The 21888-nt window shown below is 31.4% G+C and overlaps 1 protein-coding gene across 1 annotated transcript in view; it reads left to right on the forward strand.

The window, feature by feature from the left end:
- The window catches only part of LOC118196104 (uncharacterized), a 194670-nt gene that overhangs the window by 169898 nt on the left and 2884 nt on the right, over nucleotides 1-21888 (forward strand). Inside the window, exons 3-5 of the mRNA XM_085824863.1 lie at nucleotides 2269-2571; nucleotides 6226-6249; nucleotides 10035-10138. Of these exons, the coding sequence (XP_085680989.1) occupies nucleotides 2269-2571; nucleotides 6226-6249; nucleotides 10035-10129 (422 nt within the window). The 3' untranslated portion in view covers nucleotides 10130-10138. The remainder of the gene's footprint in view (nucleotides 1-2268; nucleotides 2572-6225; nucleotides 6250-10034; nucleotides 10139-21888) is intronic.

Below are 21888 nucleotides of genomic sequence, written 5' to 3' on the forward strand. Positions count from 1 at the left end.
AATCACTATAAATGCATCGTTTCACTTTTCATTCGAGTCTGTTGCCGTTCGGAAAAATGTAAGATATTTGTCTTTCAAACTGAGTCTGTGTGCTGTGGATTAACAAGCTAACTTACTTGTTAAGAATATTCGTTTCTTTCTTTTGAATCGGATTGATTTAAATAACAAAAAGCATTTAATTCATAATCTATTTAATTAAAAGTATTTAGTATTTTAATAGAATGACGTTTTATATTTTTTATTATTTATTTCATATTTTCTAAAACGTTAATTAATTTTCAACGATTTGAAAGCAAACAGTACCAACACTGTACAGAATTTTTAAAAAATTTAGCGTCAGCGAGCTTGACTGCCTGTCGGAAATTCTAAAGATCTGTTGTTTTTAAATAGTATATTGTGATATTTTGCTGTTGAATTTTTATGTGGCTTAAGTGTGAAGAAAATGGTATTTAATAAATAAAATTCATATATAAAACGTTAGTAATAAAAAGACAAAAAAAGATTTTGTAAGCCATGTTACTAACAAAACTGAACATCAATATGATGAACTGAAAAGCTGAAAAATGTAGAAATATGTATGCCAACGCTTAACATTGCACCGGGAATTCTAAACATATGCTGCTATGCTGCTTTGGAAATTATTCTGATTTTTCTGTTGAATTGTACTTAGCGTAAATGCGAAGAAAAAAATACTTAATAATATAGCTAAAAAGACAAAAAAAAAAAAAAAAAAAAAAAAAAAAAACGAACATATCTGAAAGCTTTTAGATTTTATATTACGCCCAAAGGGGCGCCGCTTCTTTAACGTTTTGCGTATTACCTTTATTTATTAAACACCATGTTCTTCGCCCTTTAACGACATAAAATTCAATTCAAGAGAAATACCACCAAATATTTAAAAACAGCATATCTTTAGCATTTCCGATAGACGGTCTCGCGCGTTGGAGATAGAAATACTTTCTTCCGTACAGTATTGCCATTGCTAGCTTTGAAATCGTTGAGTTAGTTAATTAGAAATTCGTTAAGGTTTTACAAAATATGAAATAGATAATAAAACAAATTTTAAATTCAAGATTCGAGCTTCCAAGTGCCCATATTCGGGTGAAGGATTATGTTATTCAAAATTTAATGTCTCTACGTACCGTCGTTTCTTCACAATGCGAGAAACGTACATACATTCATGTAGATTATTCATTATTTAATTTCTTTCAATATAATACAGGGCTCTAATACTTGGTGGCAACGATCTGAAAAGTGATTCAGCCATTTATAGTGATTCAACGCAAAATGCCGTTTCGAGACTAATAGCCATTCGAGTTAATGTTCCTTTGGGCTAAAAAGAAAGAAAAAAAGGTTAAAAGCAGTGAGAGCAAGTGCAGTTTGGTAGATTGCAAACTCATAGAAGACGTAAAAATCCTGAACAGACTTTCAGATTGTCACACTTTCACATTTCAGATTTTTCTCATTAGCCCAAAGGGGAATTTACCCAGAAAGGCTGTTAATTTCGTTTTGGCATTTTGCGTCGTCCACTATAAAACGGTATTTCACTTTTCAAATTGTTGCCACCAAATATTAATGACCAGCATTATATTTAAAGAAATTAAATAATTAAGAGTCGGCATGAATGTATGTACGGTTCTCGCACTGCGAAAAAACAACGGTACCTAGAGTTTTGAATAACGCAAATCAACAAATTTTGAATAACGCATTCCTCCACTCCAATATATGCATCTGGAAACCCAAATTTGGAATTTAAGATTTGTTTTATTATCGATTTCACATTTTGTGAAACATTAACGAGTTTTTGATTAACAAACTCAACGATTCCAAAGCGAGCAATGGCAACATTCTCTGGGGAAAAAAAAAAAAAAAAAAAAAAAAAAAAAAAAAAAAAAACATTTCTTATTTCCAGTGCACGAGACTGTGTATCGGCAATTCTAAACATATGATCTTTATAAATTGTTTTGCGATATTTCTGTTGGATTGAATTTTATGGTTTAATTGAGAACATGATGTTTAGTAAATAAAAGTTACACAGAAAACGTTAAAAAAACGCCGCTCTGGGCGTAATATAACATCTAAAAGCTTCTATTATTATTTATTTTATTTATTATTATTTATCTTTTATTTAAAAATAACAGAACAGTAATTTTTGCCTCATTTGAAATATTTATATAGTTGGAGTATTTTTTCTACTACTGTCATTGTTTTAAACTAAAAAAGAAAAAAGAAATCTGAATGCATTCATCATTCCTTTTTATTTTTCAGCTCATCCCTCGTCTCTTACCATCAACTATACCGTAGCAGATGGGATTGTAAAAGTAATATGTGAAGTGAAAGGTGTGCATCCTATTCCTGAAATGTCCTTATTCCATATACCGCCTGGAATGCTGGATTCCGTTCCCATAGAAGACACTGAATTGAAATATGACTTTGTAGATGGAGCTTATGAGTTGGAACTCTCCGCGAACTTTACTGAAGATGAACTAGAAGACCAAAGATTCTTTGGTTGTGTCGTTTCTATGAATGGAACTGGTTATGAGGAAGAAATACAAATTCCTTACCTTCCAGGTAGGATTCACATTAACTCTGTTTAATGTAAAATTTAAACGACTATCGTCGTCATTAAACCTGACTGCAGTAAAAGCACGATAATACTATTTGTTGCAGATTTTAAAAAATATCGAATTTTTAAATGCTCCGAATTCTCAGACTGAAGTTTCATAATGCCACAAAATGACTTTTTTTCACTTTATTGAATATATTGATGAATTAAATTAGTTTCATTAGTTATTCTTTAAGCATATTTAAAGAACAGGGCTTAGTAGTGAATAAATAAATTGCCAAATTAATTATATTTAATCAATTTCTGAAGTAATCATTATTGCCTGTTATTGATCAAATAGGTTTCTTTCTACTGAACCATTAACACAAGACGCCGTACAAGTACTCTAACTCAGATTTTCTTTCTCTCTCTTCTCTATCTGTATATGTGTATGTGTATATTTCACGCCAGTCCATGGGTAATACAAGGTGCTGTTTCCAGTCCAAAAATTCTATAGTGAGTTTCAGTGTATAAGTAGGAAACAGAGACCTACAGCTCCCTTTTACTATTTTTAGAATGATGTCCATTTGTCTGTGTGTCTCTGTATATAGGTTTGACAATTTTTTCGTCCACGATAATTCTTATATGAAATTTCTAAAAATTTTCATTTCTCATATTTAAGCTTATCACATTCACATAGTTAATTAGATTTTGGATGAAATTTGGAACTCCGTAGCGGTACTTTACTTTGAAGCCCATAAAGTCACGTTTACACTAGGGGACTTTGCACTAAGGGGATTTTGAGCGCATGGAACTTGACGTCTGCTCTAAAAGGAAAAATGTCTGCTCATTGTTTTTACATTCCGCCTATATATATGTAGGGTTCTCTTTTAAATCAGAGCATGAGAGCTCGAACGTAGCATTTTTAAATATGCTTTTATTTAACGATAAGAAATAAAAATAATAAAGATAAACTAAGTAAAGATTAAATGTTGAATGATTCATGTAATGATGCACAATCACAGACAGTCCTTTCACATAGAGTTCCTCCGGGGTTTGTTGATAGAATACATTAGTCCCCAGCTAGTTTTGAATAGTATGATCATCTAAAGTCATAACAGCTAAAAGCGAAACATCAAAAGAAGAATCAAAACTCCAAAATAAGACCTAAGAAGACCGTCTGTCTTCTTCAACTCTTGAAGGCATGCGAGCCGTCTGCTCACATCGCCACTCTCCTGGACGCTATCAGACGCTGTCTGGAATGATTCTTACTGCGCTGTGCGATGATGACGTCAGCTGGTACTTCGCTAAGTCGGCATGGGGCGTTGATGATTTCCACATATATAAGTAAGGAAGGTAATGTTTTCGGTGAAAAAGTTTGATAGTGAGTTGTCTGTGAATAAGCACTAATCAGGGTCTTCACAACAAGTTTTTCCTATTTTTGCAATGATGTTTGCTGTATGTTTGTGCGATGGTCTTTTCCTCCACGATAGCTCTTATATCAAACTTCCAAAAATGTCCGTTTTTCGTATTTAAGCTTTCTACTTTCATATAAAGAGGTGATTAGATTTTGAGTAAAACTGGAGAATCGGAAGTGTTACTTCATAGGAAACTCATAAATGTTTTTAACGGACAACCGGAAGTGATGCTTTACTTGAAAACTGTTTTTAGTTAAAAACTAAAAGCTATATTAAAATATAATACAAAATTTTTCAATTTTTAGTATTTAAGATTTATACGTCAGTGGGAACATCATATTAGATTTTGGCTAAAATTAATAAACCGGAAGTGATACTTTATTTGAAGCTCGTAAAAAATGTGAGATATTTCAAAACTTCTCAGATTTGGTATTTAAAATAGGTATGTAACTAAGATCAACATTTCTAAGCATTAAATTCATTTTGGGGATTATGCTAAATGCAAAGAGAACAAGCTCATTATATAAAGACGAGTTCTCGTTACGAAGCAACAGCCTCAGTCCTCAATTTTGTGTTCGATTCATTTTTGTGTCGAATTACTTTTCACAAAAAGTATGCTGCCACCAAATTTTATCGCTATATATTATTTTTGAATAAATAATGCAGAAAATATAAATAATAGAACGAATAAAAAGGAATATATAGCAACACTTAACATTCTATTGGAAATTCTAAAGATATTCTGCTTTTAAGAATTTTTGTTGTCAAGTCATTGATTTGTGAATCCGAAACAGAGGATATATTGATGCAATATTTTCAAATCAAAGCATGAGAAAGGGTGTGTACAGGAGCACATATAATTAACATTGGAACAGAATGATAAAAAATTAGTAATGTTTATATTTATCATTGAGCCATAAAGTTTATATACAAATTAGGTTTTCCTTACAAACGATCAACCGGAAATAATAGTTTACTTAAAGCTCTTTTATTATTATTCTTTGTTAAATCATGTGCTGGCCACGTCAGATTTTTTCCTCCTTTTTTCTTTACTTTACCCGAAAAAAACATATTAGTTCACTGTAAATGTATTGTTTGAAGTTTTGAGTCTGCTGCCATTCGGAAAATTTTAAGATATTAACTTTCATATTTTAATATGTTTTTATTGATTACAAACTAAGCTATTTAAAAGCAGCAGAAGCATTTACTAAGAATATTATTTTTTTACTTTTTAATTTGATTGATTTAAATAAAATGCATTTAATTTGCAATATATCCAATTAAAACATTACATATTTTTAGAATTACGTTACATATTTCTTCTTTTTTCAAATATACAGAAGATATATAACTTTCCCATTTTAATTTAAATGTAATGTTGCGTTATACGGTTTCATAAAGATTGAATACACACAGGTCCGATGATAGGATAATAAAATTTATTTTTATCAAATGAAAAACACTTCAAAGTTCTGGAATTTTTCACAGAAATACTAGTTCAGGTGTTCATGGAGTTCACAGAGTACAATTAGTAGTTACACTTTAAACTACTAACAACGTTAAACACATAATGGGCACCCAAAGGGAAAGCTAACCTGGATAAACCTCTGTTCACGCTGAACTAACAACTTGCAACAGAAATAACTAAACAACTAACTGAGAGCAGATGCTCTCTTCGGCCTTATATAGTTTTCAACCGGCTGCCGAGGTATTTCTAGTGCTTTCTGCTTCGCAAAATGACTGGAAAGCAATAGGAAGGTTGAGTTACGGTTACAGCTAGTACTATGATCAATTACAATGCTTATTGCGGCGATACAGGGACAGGACAAAAATGTTTCCAAATGGTACCCGTTTGGCAACTTTTGGAGATTTCTCGCCAAATTTGGTAATAAAATAAGTCGTCAAAATCGTTGTCAGCTTGGCGATATCTAGCCAAATTACTGAGAAAACCCTTTTACTCAATGCTAAATGGACTTGTTCCTGTATTCTTACTTTTTTGGCAAAGCTTCTCTCTTAAGATTTTCGCGTTACATTATTACACAGAAAAATACAAAAATTTCAATTAAAATTCCACAAAACGTTCCTATTCTAAGTACAAAATTCGTATTGGTATATTCATCTAGTATCCTATAAAATGTTTTGCTATGCCTTCTGGAACATTTCTATCCATAATCTCTGCTGATAAACCATATTAACTTTATTTAAGTATTCGCGTATAAATATGTATCAAGAAATTTAAAACATTTTTTTTTTCCTTTTTAGCACCCAAGGCAGAGAAACAAGAAAGTAAGTATGTATTCTTTCATCTAAATTTGCAAAATAATTTTTTTAATTACTATATTTTAAATTAACGGATGCTTAAAATAACTCGTAGCATTAAATGCTTTATTTAAAAAAAAATTTAAGTTAAATGTAGGAATAAATGCTACATTTTTCTTTCGAATATCAGTGTCTTATAAACTAGCTAGATGCCTAAAATGCTTCTTAAAAGTCCTAATTTATGCCTTTAATCTCTAATAACTTAATGAAATTAAAAGCATCGCATTGTTAAATAACAAAGACCTATACTTTTTTTAGTCCCGCTTTTCATGCTTCTTAGGCTTTTAAAGTGAGTTAAACTACATAAGAGCACTTGAGGGGCCTTTCTTAACTTTGTATATAAATTAAACTCTCAGCGCTCAGTCCTAACTTAAAGCTATGATGGGAGATATCGCTTGTAGCTTGAAATAACTATGCAAGCGTAAACACCATATTAAACTCGAGTAAGTAAATAAAATTTAACTAACTTTACCTCACACCTTGTGAGTTCTAAATTAAAATATTATATTAAAACAATAAAGTTATAAGGATTTTAAGTTTTACTGGCGTTTTTTTTTTATTATTATTTTTATTTTTATTTTTATTTTTATCTTTTAACTTTTCTATTCTCTCTTATTTTCCATTTCCGGCCAGAATAAGTGTGAGCACGATTTTTATGTTAATGAGTTTGCAAACTGTATATGTATCTAAGAAGTGGTTTCTAGCCAAGACAAGAGAAAAGCCTTCCTACTGCCTTGCTACGCGCGTGCTTTTCAATCAGTTCATGTCTGCCTTTAAGGCCAGAACTTAGTTCATGCTTACGGGACGTATTGTAGTATTTTGGATTTCGCTCACCAGGATTTGGCGATTGGGTTGCCTAATCCCCAGTCGCTTTTTAAAAGGGGGAGTATATAAGATAAGGTATTTCTCCCGCCTTCTTATCATACCTTCGTAGTGTAGTAGTCAGCACGCTGGACGCATATTCAAGAAGTCCGTGATTCGAGTTCCGGCGAGGACATTGCTCATCTCTCCTGCTTTCAAAAATACTTAATGTCTCTACAAAGTGAGCCTCCTTCACTTTATCAAACATTAACTGGGATATCAAACATTAAATAGGTTCCTCTTGACATTATCGGCGATTTTTCGACGCCAAGAAGCAATGTTTCCAAGATGGCTGTCGCCAAAAACAACGCTGAAAATATATTTTTCAAAAACAGCAAAAGTAGTCATCTCGTTTGTTCTGGGCTACGTCTCTTCGTCAGTGTGGGATGATTGCAGCACATACAATTCTTTTATGCAACTGATATAATTCCGAAACGGATCCTCCTCTTCCTCATCGAGGTAGCGCCGACGCCACATAAACAGGTCAAAGTAGGAGTCAAAAATGTCATACGACGACTGCCAAAGACCCTACTTGCGAAACTCGTGCTTAAAGTGGATCCATATGCCCTCAAAGTTGTTTGTATGAGCGTAGTGACAAACCAACTCATAGCCATTCAACTGATCTTTTAAGCTCGACAAGATACATTTCTTTCGTACAAAATTGACATTCATGGCAGAAACTAATTAAACCATCAGTTAGTTATAGCTTTCTTACCCTTCTACTCTAAATCATGAAAATAACGAATATTTATTTTGCGATACATACTTCGTTGTGGAAGTTACAGGACAATGATTAATTAGAACCAGACAGCTAACGAAACCCAGAGGTCAGTTAACGTCTGTTAAAATCCCAATATTTCAAAATACGGTCAAAATTCTAAATATGTGATTTGCAGTACATACACGCACTGCAAATCACGTAGCCCTCGATCAATAAACTAAGAATTTCCAGTCTGATTAAACTTAAACAATGGCATATAACAAAAAAATGGCTACCATAACATAGGGAAAGAAAATCGGTAGCAGCAACAGTATCTGACGCCAAATCAAAAAGCAACTTTTTCTACACTAGAACCATTAAATGGTACTTTTAATTCGATTGGAAACGGTACTACTACTCAACTCTACAACACCCCTCAATTGGACAACCTATTCTAAACTAAGATCAACTTCCCATTCTGCACCAATATAAGGCATTCTATCTCTCTAGAGGCTCATCAGCGGCCGAGCGGTAAAGTCGCTGAACACTGGTAGTTCGGTCCGAGGTTCGAATCCCGCGAACGGGCTGGCTGCATGGGTGTTTTCGTGGCTTTCCCCATGTGTAACGTGTATACGAGCCAGTTTCCCTTAGAAAGTTCTCCACGAAGGCCTGCCTCCCCTTAGGCAGATAGCCCTAGTGTGCTTTGCCATAATTCAATACACCACCTATCTGTCTAGAGCCGCGGTTTTCTAGGTTGAAGACAAGCGCGGCAGCAATTACACAACCAATACAATTCAAAGGATCTTGATTCTTTCTTTCAACTTATACTATGTCGCTTGCCAAACAAATCTACGCAATATTTGGAGTGAGCGAGTACGTATCGAAACGAGATATAAAAGGAAGGCGCAGATTAAACTTTTAACTTTTAGTTAAATGAAATGCTACAAGTTACAAGTTCTTTAATAAATTGTAAATGAAAATGTCAGCTTTTGTCACTAACAAAAGATTTGAAAATTTGCAAAATGTTTTAAACTTCGAAAAGGATAAGTGTTTGTTTAAATTATTACAGGCTTAATTTTTTTAATTATCGTTGTATTTAAATATATATATATATATATATATCTGCGATGATTGGAAGAATTTTGTTTGGCATAACATGAGTTTTCTTTGTGGTTATGCATTCACTAATATTTTAATAAAATCATATACACCTCTTTACTTGTATGTATCAATTTACTTGGAAAAATGTGCATACATGCTATTCCTTTTCAACGATCCTATTTTTTATGTAAATAATTATGATTACATGGTTATTCTGGCTGCTACCAAATCCAAGAAAACAGAGCTGTGAAATGGCAAAGAATAGAACCGATATCAGGATCAAGAAAACACCATTGCAAAGCAGTAAACAGTAATGCAAAGAAAGCAAAATAAATAAATAATGAGAGAAAATACCTTTTCCCAGTAAACATGCATACTGCAGGCAGAAATTAAACCTCCCAGACATTAAACATTGCAAAAGACTTGAGTTATAGATAAAATAACACTGTTGTGATCATTAATTATATATTTACCTCTAGTTTCTTTTACATTGCTTACAACTACAAGCTACAGCTGAATTGTTTATTTTAAAAATAAGTTCGCATTTTATGTTTATAATTTATTAACTTTTGTTAGCTTGATGGAGAAGATTTACTCAGACGATTATCAGTTTTCTTGAATTCTACTTAGAATTTCATGACAAATTTGTGTTCTTGTTTACAATTTGAAGTATTTCTGATGAGACAGTTTATTCTTTTTATGTTTATTGTTGGCACTTTTTAATTAATTAATTGCTTCAGTTTCATTTTACTGTAGGTATTTGCTTATTTAGTTGGTTCCTAACTTTCTAACTTTTGTTTTTGTGTTTTTACGTATGTATTAACTCTCTAATGATTTGTAAACATTATCGCAATAATTTTATCCGCTTTTCTTTTTCGCTTCATTCTATTAATTTAAACAGCACATCTTCTTTTTTTCTTTTTTCTCTTGATTTCATTTTACTGTTCTTGCTTACTTATGTGCTATAGATACACATAAACTCACTCGCAGAAAATTCATTTGGTATTTTAATCAATTTAAATTTTTTTATTAATTTTAAATGTTGTTTGTAGACTTTTAAGAAAGTGAGAAATTTCTCATATTTTAACAGGTGATGATGATTCCGACGAAAATGCAGCCTCGAAGTGTACAGGAGTCTTTTTAGTAGCTACGTTCTTCTTGACACTTCTTTTTTTGTTGACGTAGCTGATCATAGTAAGTCGTTAATTCATTATATCTGAGACTTTTAACAACACATTACTTCTAGAAGTTATAACTCTTGTTACTAGTTATAACTCTTGTTGTATTTAATATTTAGAACTCCATTTTCGGCTTTTGTCTAAATGATACTTCCTCTGAAGCTCTCCGAAAACATCATGTATTTACCCAAAGGAATTACTTGAATATATCCCCTAAAAGAAAGTAGCCTCTGATTTATGATACACCACTAAGTACTGCTAGTAGTATACTGCCTTATTTCCTGCCTTGGTGTTATGATAAATGAAAATAAAGAACGTAAAGTAAAAATGTGGCTTTTACTATGATCAGAACATAGAAGATAAAAAGCTTCTATTCAAGTGTTGGATATCTAGTATTTTAAGTCTCGGGACTATTACCGCATTTCCACTTTATTTGAGTGATTCCTAACAGAAATTCTAACAGCACGACGTTATCATGTTTTCAAATTGCCGTCGATATTTTATTCATCATACGAATGCTTTGAAGAAATGCTTGGTTTTTCTTACTTCCCATCACCGGCTGTCTGTATCTAAATGCATATACTGACATACAAAGTTTTATAGCAAAAATTTTTAAAAATGAAATTTAGACAACCTTAGTTCAAACATGCATGAGAATTCTCTCGAATAGTGTCTGTTCGCTCAGCAGATCATTCAGTTCATAACCAGAATTATTAAATCCTTCCTCTGAACTAAAACTGTTATTTTGTCCCAAAATTAAAGTGTACTAGCTCCATTTGCAATATTACAGTTTGTTTAATTTAGAGGTGACAAAATGCCTTGACTCTGAAATCACCAATCATTGGTAAAGATATTGCCATTTTCTGAGACTCATAAAGAAACCAAAATAGCTTTGAAGGTTTCGAAATTCAGATATAAAGAAACATCAAAAAGAAAGACCATTTTGCAATTTCGAATTTGTTTTTTATTTATTTCATATTTTGTACGAATTTAATGAATTTTTATTACAAACCCAGCGATCTAAACACGAAGAGTAGCAACACTTATTCGAAATAAAACATTGTAATCTCTAGCGTGACAGACTGTTGCCTTTCGTCAAAATTTAAGGTAATTTAATCAATAAACTAGGCTATTTCAAAGTACTACGTTGCCATTGCCTGAAATAATATACTTTTATCTTCCCCGCGCCAGCGTGTTGCCTTTCAGTAAAGAATAAGATTTAAGCAATTTTCAAATTTAATATTCTGTTATTGAGTAATAATCCAAGTCATTTAAAGCAATAAAAGCAGCTCTCAAGAATTTTTCCTACTTTTCAATCTGGTTGATTTAAATAAAATGAGATATTATTTCTCTTCAAAAACCGCAGAAACATATCCTTCAATCTACACCTTGTTCACATGCGATATTTTAAACAAATAATGCATTTTAAAATAGCAGCGATATTTCTCATTTCAGATGATAAGCTATTACCAAAAACATTTATTCCAAAACATTCGTTTTAAAAAAAAATTGTTTACCAAAATCGTTTTAAAAATGTGTAAACCCCTTCTGTGCTTTCTCGCCTATTGTGCATACTCAAGTATAACTTAATATTTGGTAGACAATCTCCTGACTAAAGAACAACATAAAAATATTTTGCTTTACTTCTATAAACATTAGATGAAACAATTTCATGTATCTTTTCCTTTCGCAAGTTAACAGAAGTAGCCATCAAAGCTTGACGAAAAAGTCACATATAGAAAGGTCTGAAATAATTTCAAAGCTTTCCGCATTAGAAAGTTATCATAATTTTGCAAAGGAATATATCATACTTAATTCTGTACATAGATTTTAGTCCTTCTACTATGAATAACTAGCAGCTTCGCTGCCAGCCTTCGTCTGGCTTTTAAATGTACCGGAAAAATGGCTGAAGGGAACACCAAACGTTAAATTTAAAAACTGCATAAAATTTTACTCTGCAACACAACTTCATAAAAAAAAGTTTTTACGTATAACAAAATTACAATGAAGCAATATCCCTTAATACAAATATTAATTATCCTAATAAATAAATTAACCATAATAAATAGTTCATAATAAAATCATTTTTAAAACAAATGCAAAATTATATTTTAATATTTAAGAGCCATAAATAATGTTTAAAACATTATATTAAATTTATAGATATTAATAAAACCAATTACGTTTTAAGGTGACGTCATTGATTACATCATCCCCAAAATAAAATTATATAAAATACTATAAATAACAAAATTTTTATTTCAAATAAAAATGCAAAATTAAGTTGATTTTTAATATTTAGAAGCGATAAATAATATTTAAAACATGGAATTTATGCATAATAAAACGCATTATTTTTTAAATAAAATGACAACAAAGTATCGGTTACCATAAATAACTTATCCAACAATGGGTTTACCATAAGTCGTATTACTCGCCAAAAGAAAAATTACCAAAATCCGTGCAACCGTCTGCCAAAGTAGCACCAAAAATTACAATGAAATAAGCTATATCCCTTAATACAACTATTAATTATCCTAATAAAAAAAATTAACCAACTTTCCGTTGAAGAAAAAAATCATGCAAAACTTTTCAATATCTTACAAACAGTGAAATAAGCAAAAAATAACATGAAAGAAACTCAAAAAACAAAACATTCCGCGCACTATTTTACTCTGCAGAACAACTTTATAAAAAACATCAATAAAATGTATTATATATATAAAAAAATCTCATGTGTACACCACATGACTTCCTTCTACGGAATATTAAATTATACGCATTTTTTCTTGCATTTCATTTAAACTTATTAGACTGAATTAAATCTACTTCGCCGACAGCGCATAAACCACAATAGAATAAATGCATTCTTTAAAATTCACTCTAGTATTTGTTTACCATAGCGACACTCTGGCGCTAGATTCACTTAACAGTATTAATAATTATATAACAGTTAACTTATATAATAATTATATAACGGAAACTAAGTTAACTGTTATATAATCCAATAATTATATAACAGTTAACTTATAAATTTCGTTCATATTATAACTCATAATGCACAAAATTTATATCATTTAAAGAATAGAATTATCCAATCATTGCCACATGTTCTATTCAAATACTATAATAAAGCTAGAATGATGTATAAAAGAAATTAAGCAAACAAAACAAAAAAGAGGCAGTTTTTCACAGACGATTGAGTATTTCTCATTTAATTAATTCAGTTCTCACTTCACAAGAAGGCAAAAATACATAAAATCTCATATCTATATTAAAAATTACGAAGTAAATCTTAAACACTTATTTCCTCGAAAAAATTCCAGAAAGAATTAAGCATGATTTAATTGGCAATGATAAATGAATGCGTTATCTTTGTTGTATGGCAGCTAAATTTCTCTAGATTGGCAACAAATCAACTAGTCTCCTGTTTCAAATGTAAACATCAATGGCCGCCATAAAAAAAAGAGCTTAGCGGCACTTAGACAACTTTAAAATTGTTGATAAGTCTAAAAATATTGCATACAGATTTACTAAAGGCATAAAAACCTTAACCGTAAGATAAAAACAACATAATACAATCATTTTTAAAGCAAAAAATGTACAATTTACAAACATATAAGAGAAAAGAAACTGAGATCACTGAACCGGGTAACAGAGTGGATATATATATAAATATATTTATATACATTTGGCGCGGCCGATTGAAACCAAAATACGAGATGCACATCTACATGTTATAGCAGTCCTATATACAAAATTTCAACGTTCTGAGGCTACTCGTTTTTGAGTTATGCGAGATACTTACGTATGTACGTACGCACGTACGTACATACGTTCGTACAAACGCCACGAAAAATTCTCTTCAGAATTAACTTTAAAGCAGTTTTATAATTTTTTTGAAGGAAAAGAGTATTTTATTCTGTCCTTACGTACAGATATCACGCAAAAACATCGTTTAATTGCATTCGATAGCGGTCAAAATGGATATTTTCGTTGAAATATCCTGCCTGAAACTTTTCGCGATTACAATACTTCCTTTTTACTTCGTACAAGGAAGTAAAAATGGTAATGAAATATGCCAATCTCTTAAAAACAGTGACATAAGAAATACGAGGAAAAATCGTTGCCAACCCCATATTTCTAAAAGAATGAAATTATTCAAAATGATGGGATATCATCAAAAATCTATCAACAACAATAAGAAAGGAAAATTGTTGCCAAAATCACATTTGTAAAGATGTGAGATGTGAGAAGTGTACTCGGAAGCTTCATTTAAAAAATTTTTCAAAAATGCAAAATATTATCATTTTTCCAAAATTCTTTTTGTATAAGCAGTGGCAAGGATGAACGTTTAACGTGTCCAAAAATCAAAGAAAAATAAACTGTACACTGCTCAAAAAAAGAAATGGGACAGTGCTATATCTCCCGTTCTACTGGGCCCATTGACAAAATTCAACCTGCGTTTTTCATGTCTCGAAAGCGCGACTTGGGATATATATTAGATTTATATATAGCACTATTCTAACATAGGTATTTTGACACCAAATTGGACTTTTTCTGAAATAACATTCCATTTTTTTCCATATTTCGATTCTACGACTCAAATTATGCCAGAATACCAAGTTTTGTAAAAATCGTACGAGTAGTTTTTAAAATATTAGCTCTCAAAATTTTAGCTCCTCAATGTTAATTGAATTTGGCAAATATTTATTAATATCTCATTTTTTATTAAACTTTTTTGATTTTTTCTCTCACATTTCGAAATTTAGGTTCATTACAAATAAAATTTACCCATTTTTTGTGTTTTATTTTAAAAATTTCTATTTTAAAATAATTTTTATAAATTTTTCGAAAAAAATTTGAATTATAACCTATAAAATTTTTACCATCATCTTAAAGTAGGTGTATTTTTAAGCATATCTGCAAAAAATTAGGCTTTTTTATTCAAAATTTTCTAAGATATACACGAATTTACATATTTTCGCGTTTTGAAATTTGGCATCTTTTTTTGAGCGATAATAACGCCAAATGTGGTCTATGGATTTTTGTTTTACTGAATTGCCACAGCTATTTTTAACCTTAAATTTCAAGTAAAATTTTACGGAGAATTAATTATATGACATTTTTTTCCCTCAATGATGCGTAATAAATATTTATTAATACTATATTTAAAGCTATTTTTTTAAATTATGGATGATATTATTCAAATTTTTAAATATTTTTTTTAATTTCTCTATATCTTAAAAAAAAAAAATAAGAGTAAATTTTTGTATGAGTAAATTTTTACCTTCGGCGTTTTATCGTCTGCTGCTTTACTTCGTTTAAATCGAATTGTCTAAAACTGAGAATTTTTGTTTGATGTTTATTTGAATTTTATGACAGTAACTGCATAATTTATTTCTAAAAACAAACTGTTGCTTTTGAAGTGGCTGAAAGAGCGGCTGATACATATTTTTAAAGCACAGTATATTTTTATAGAAACATAAGATTTAGAATAATCATTTTTATAAATGTCAAATTATGATATAAACATACAACCCTCTAGAGACTGAATTAATGGAAGTTCGGTGGTTGTGCAGAAATGATCTGCAGCTACTTAAAGGCTGGATAAGTCAGCAGATTCTGTAGACAAGTAAGAATAATTATATAAACGACACCTAACATTCTGGATTCAATTAACAACGAGGATACGATGTTTATTAAATGAATTCAAGAAGTTTTAAAACATAAAAAATCAACTCATTTTTTTTTATCTTAAAATGTATTTTTGTGCGTAGCGTATTTTCATTTTATTCTTAAAATTCTAATTTAGAATGTAATTGTCAAGAACTGAATCCTAATCATTAGTAATATAATAAATAATTATTACAGTTATTAATAAATCCTTCTTATAAATTGCAAATATTGCACACGATATTATTTATTTACACTTCAATTCTAACCGTCAGCTCTAGTAGAAGTTACAAATCAATTACATTTAATTAAGGATTGGATTGGATTATTTAATTATCGCAAAGCACACGAGGGTTATCTGCCTAAGGGAAAGATTTCTTCGTGGAGGACTTTCTAAGGGAAACTGGCTCGTATACACGTTACACATGGGGAAAACCACGAAAACGCCCATGCAGCCAGCCCGTTCGCGGGATTCGAACCTCGGACCGAACTACCAGTGTTCAGCGTCTTTACCGCTCGGCCGCTGGTGGGCTATTTAATTAAGGAACGACCATCTAAGTTTAAAAACAGCGTACCGTAGCAGCAATTCAGTTATTGGCGCCGCATCTTTCATGTTACTCCCGATTGGCAAGCTACATGATTTTTAATGAGTATTCGGGTTTTGCTAGTAACATCACTTAGAAATCGTGCTTAAACTAGGTTAGTTGGTTATTTGAACATAGAAAGAACATGGGAGCTATTCGATTAAGATGCTTTCATAGAGAACCTTTGTAAAGAGAACCTAGAAAACTACGAAAACCAACCATGCAGCCTGGATTAGACTTCGCAACAAACAATTAGTATTTAACAATCTTCAAATGCTAGGCAACTGGTGAGGCTCCAATTAAATCTCCAATTTAATATTTTATTTGTAAATATTTAAAATATTGTTGTATTGTTAGACACAAAAAGCAGAATTTAAGTTTTGTTAACTCGTTAGTAAACTACCAAGCCGTAGTGCAAATGAATATTCAATTGCTTTTGCAATAATTGTATTCACTTAATATTCTTGGAATATGAGCTAAAGAAGGAACGTTCTCGGAAGATTAAAGAAGTGTTTAAATCCAGTGATATTAGGTTTGTCTTACAAGCTCAGGATCAAAACGAGTCTGCAATTGCCGGAGTAGTTGACTTGTAAATGACTGTGAATTAAGCAGATGACTTTTAATCTTACGTTTTCAGTCAGAAAACCTATTCCGAATGTTTTGTATTGCATGACGATGCATCTTTTCATTATTCAATAACCAGTTGGAGAACCGCTTGTGTTCCGAAAATAAGTATGTGTACTCAATCGTCCTGCATATTCTTCAAATTTGTCTTCTTGTGATTTTTTTCTTTCCCAAAAACTAAAGTTGCTTCTCAAAGGAAAGTTTTTTGACATTGAAGAGACAAAAGGAGTATGACATCTACTTTTAGAGGCATGTCAAAAACAGATCTCTACAAGCCTTCTCTTCCATTACATGTTGTGCAGTCAGACAAAAAGTTGCATCAGCATAAATTTTATAATCTATTTTTATTCCACTCTGCTTACTTTATTAACATACAGTGAATATATACTAAATCTTTTATTTTGACGGAATTGTTGTCGGAACTAGGACTTAGAAGATAAGTCAAATTAAATATTTCGATAATCTAATAAATTCAAGGTCGAAGTTTCAATATTTTATTTTCGGAGGGAGGGGAAATTTTTTCAGTTTTGGTCCATTATCCTAAGTATATTTGCTTTGATTCTTTATTTTTCCATAAAAGCGAAAAATTTACGCTTGGTATACATATAACGCATAGCTTCAAATTAAAATTTAATAATATACAGAGTGGTTATAATTAAAGTTCCACACTGAAACGGTCATAAAAGGAAAACTACTGGATCAAATGTTATCAAACTTGGTAATCGTGTAAAGGAGGTCATGGGAATTTATTTTCCGCGAGAAAAAGGAAGTTGGAAACCTCCCCACCAGGGGGAAAATGGCGCTGCATGCAATATTGTTAAACCAAATATGGGTCGGAATCTAACTTAACCTTTTGTTACACGGGTTTAACATGTTGCATACCCTTAAGAAACTTTGAAGTAGGCAAATTACCATTTAAAAGCGTTGAATTCGATAAAAGTCTAGTGCGCCATCCGTGTAAGTGAGAAATTCGTCCGTGAAAACCACGAATTAGCGATTAGAAAATGTGAGATCGCAAATCACTCGCACAAGTGCGTACAATCTGGAAATCGTTTTCTTACAGATCGCTAATTTGTAATTTTTGAAGCCTGAATTCGGCACTAAAACATGAAGATACTGATTCAAAACGCTTTTAATCGATTTCGGTCAAAGAAATCCCTCATGTTATCTATCTAGTTATATTGCATTCTCCTACTGCATTCGATTGCATAGCAGTCATTCCACACCGTTTAGTGTTCAATGATAGCTAGTTTTATAACTGAACCATTTTTCTCTGAAGAGCAGGCGACAGCTAGACCACTGTGATTGCAGCTCACTTAGAGTCAATGTTAAAATATTTCGTGATACATGAATTGCATGGAACTGCAGTAACATGGCATTTTAGATACTACGATTTTTATGCAGGGCTGGGCCCCACCTCAAGTGTGTCGCACATTTGCTTAGGAAACATTTCACGAATAAACGTCTTATAAGCCGACAATTCCCCTCTTCCCACCAGACCTCAATCTCTGTGACTTTTGGCTATGGGGTTATCTCAAAAGCACTATTTATGGTGATATTCTAAACAATTTGGCAGAAATGAAAAATGTCCGTAACATTCCTCCTGATATGCTAAGAACTGCTGTTAAGAATGCAGTAACAGGATTTAACTTGCTCTCGGAAAATGCTGGACGCTACATTGAACATGCTTTGTAACACGTTTCGGAAACTATTAAACACATTTTAAACAGATGTTTTCATGCCTTATTTCATTTACAAATATTGTATACAGCGCCATTTTTCCACTGGTGGTGAGTTTTTTAACTCTTTTTTTTTTTTTTTTTTTTTTTTTTTTTTTTTTTTTCCGAAGGAAAATAAATTTCCATAACCTCCTTTACACGATTCCCAAGTTTGATAACATTTAGTCCAGTAGTTTTTCTTTTATGACCATTTCAAATTGGAACTTTAATTATAACCACCATGTAAATTAAACTTTAAAAGTCTGACAGTTTGGTTCAAGTCCCAGCTTTAAAAATATATATATTTAAATATAATATTTTATATTAATCCTCTTAGAAAGAATGTTTTAAGAAGCTAATTTTTCACTCGCGTTATAGATTGTATAAAAAACATGATCTTTAATATGATTTAGATTGTTTCAGCCGATATAAGAATCGGGTTACTCGGTGGTACAGAATAAACCCTGCTAGACTTTTTTATTTCTTTGTCATTTAGCTTTGGACTTTGCTCTATACTTTGTTTATAGTAAAAATGTCTAGAAAATGCAAAGCTGTCTTCAGCTGAAACGCAGTTGATGCAATTGATATTTTAAAAAAAATGACAAGAATGCAAAATTTACGGAAGTCTAGGGAATCGAAAAATCTTAATTTTTTTGTGTGAGCACTGAAAATAACTGTAGAAGGAAAGAAGAAAATTAGGGAGAAAAGTAAGCAAAAATTTGCAGGGAAATTTGGCTGTCAGACATACCAAGATGTTTCAAAAAGTTGGACACTTTTGAATATACCTTCAGGATACTTCAAAGAATTTATGTGTTCAAAAAGAAAACACTTGGACGTGTACACCACCACCACCAAATACCATCAATTGAGCTTGTGTTAACAGAAAAGACAAAAACGATATCATTACAGATTAAAGTGAAGAGCGACTGGTTGTAGACTATATGGTTGTATAAATTTAAATTACGTTATAGGACATCATATCGTATCATAAATGGAGAATCCCATGATTTTCTCAGTCGAATTATTTGAAGATTCAGGAGTTTATCCAGTGATGTATGTGGATGTCACCTAAAGACGTTTTTTTTCCTCCTGATGAAACAGCGGCTGAGCGGTAAATCTCTGAACACTGGTAGTTCGGTCCGAGGTTCGAATCCCGCGAACGGGCTGCCTGCATGGGCGTTTTCGTGGTTTTCCCCATATGTAACGTGTATGCGAGTCAGTTTTCCTTAGAAAGTACTCCACGAAGGCATCCCTTCCCTTAGGCATAATTAAATAAACCAAAACCTCTTGATGAAATCAGACTTTCCTTTCATCTCATACCTTCAAAATGTTTATCCTCTAAAGACTGATAAAGGCTCTGACCAAATACTTCGTGATGAACTTTCTAAGATACACCAGCTAGCATACACGGTACACATGAGAAAATCCACAAAAACGCCCATGTAACCAGCCCGTTTACCGGGATTCGAACCCCGGAGTGAGCTACCAGTGTTCAACGATTCTCTACCGCTCGGCCGTTTGTGGGCCTTTATGAAATGGAAGGCGATAACTTTATTTAAAATGATTGTCAGAAATACCAAGATTATTTCGAAAAGTTGGATGCTTTTTAATATACTTGCAGAATGCCTAAAGAAAAAGAGCAAGAATAAAGTAGAATGCCTGAAGAAAAAGAAAAGAAAAAATAAATTTTTGCTTAAAATTTAATATTTCTACTTTTTTTTAATTTAAAACTTTTTAATCTTATGATATTTGATTCTTGCGATTTCAAAAATAAAATATTTGACTAAAATATGAATAACATTTTAAGAAACCAAATGTAGGATAAAACTGTGTAAAGCAATGGGCACAATGATTAAACTGTTTAAAGCAGTGTATGCAAGTCATCCTATGTTAAAATGTCCGTTATACATCTCTCTTATTTATATATTTCTTTTCTGAACGGAACATTGAAAGGCGTGTTAACTGTGCTTTACAGTAATTTCTCTTTTAATATATGCAGTTTTCAAATGCATCATAGTCTGGGTTACAAAATATTCTTCGGAAAGAAACGCAATTCAAATAAATAAAATCAAATTCTGGAAAATTTATATTAATAAATATATTTAAAATGCTCAGTTCGAAGGAATAAATAGAAAATTTTAAAACAATTATCTGAAGAGACAATGCAGCACAAACAATTAAAATAAAAGTATAAAAATTTAAAAATTTCCTAAAATAATAACTATGACAAATAAATATATATAAAGAAAACTATTTGAAAAAAAAAAAATAAATAAATAAACGCTGCACCGTTATTGACGCAGTTTGAATAGGTAAATAGAAATTTTTAAAACAGTTATTCGAAGAAAAAAATGCAACTTAAACAATTAAAATGAAATTCGAAAAAGAAAAAATTACTTAAAATAATAACAGTTATAATAAAAAATATATAAAGAATATTATTTGGAAAAAAGAATGATGGTGACTTTTTTTCCTCTCATGGGAAAGGAAACAAGGTTGCCATATATTAAGACGTTCGCCAAGTGAACTATTCTTGGCGCAAACTGAACAAAAAGTGCCAAAATAAATTTGTGAATTTCTCCGTAAATTTCGGTCCAAATTTTACAAAATTTCATATTTAGGCGTAATTTGAGTCGTAGAACCGAAATATGTAAAAAAATTGGTATGTTATTTCAGAAAAATTCCGATTTTGTGTCAAAATACCTATGTTAGAATAGTGCTATATATAAATCTAATATATATCCTAAGTCGCGCTTTCGAGACATGAAGAACGCAATTTGAATTTTGTCAATCGGCCCAGTAGAACGGGAGATATAGCACTGTCCCTTTTTTTTTTTTTTTTTTTTTTTTTTTTTTTTTTTTTTTTTGAGCAGTGTACATTTTTAAACATAAACGTTTTTAGAAAAAAATCCTGTTGTAAAGGTGTTAAGCTCACTTTGTTAAATAAATTCGTATTTAATCGATTTATAGAAACACGAAATTTATTTTAAGTTCGTAAAACAGCTAAGTGCTTACATTTCATGACGATGTGAAAATGGAGTGCGTAGAGTAAAATCTTGCTTTCCTATAGCCCATTATGTCTCAAAATGACGCGATTTCGTCACAAAACATAAAATAAAGAAAATTCGAATTCGAATTTCGAAAAAATCGCTTCGAGGTGCACT

This window comes from Stegodyphus dumicola, chromosome 1, assembly GCF_044657685.1.
Source record: "Stegodyphus dumicola isolate Sdum_Otavi_A_Nest chromosome 1, ASM4465768v1".
NCBI classification, from domain to species: Eukaryota; Metazoa; Arthropoda; class Arachnida; order Araneae; family Eresidae; genus Stegodyphus; species Stegodyphus dumicola.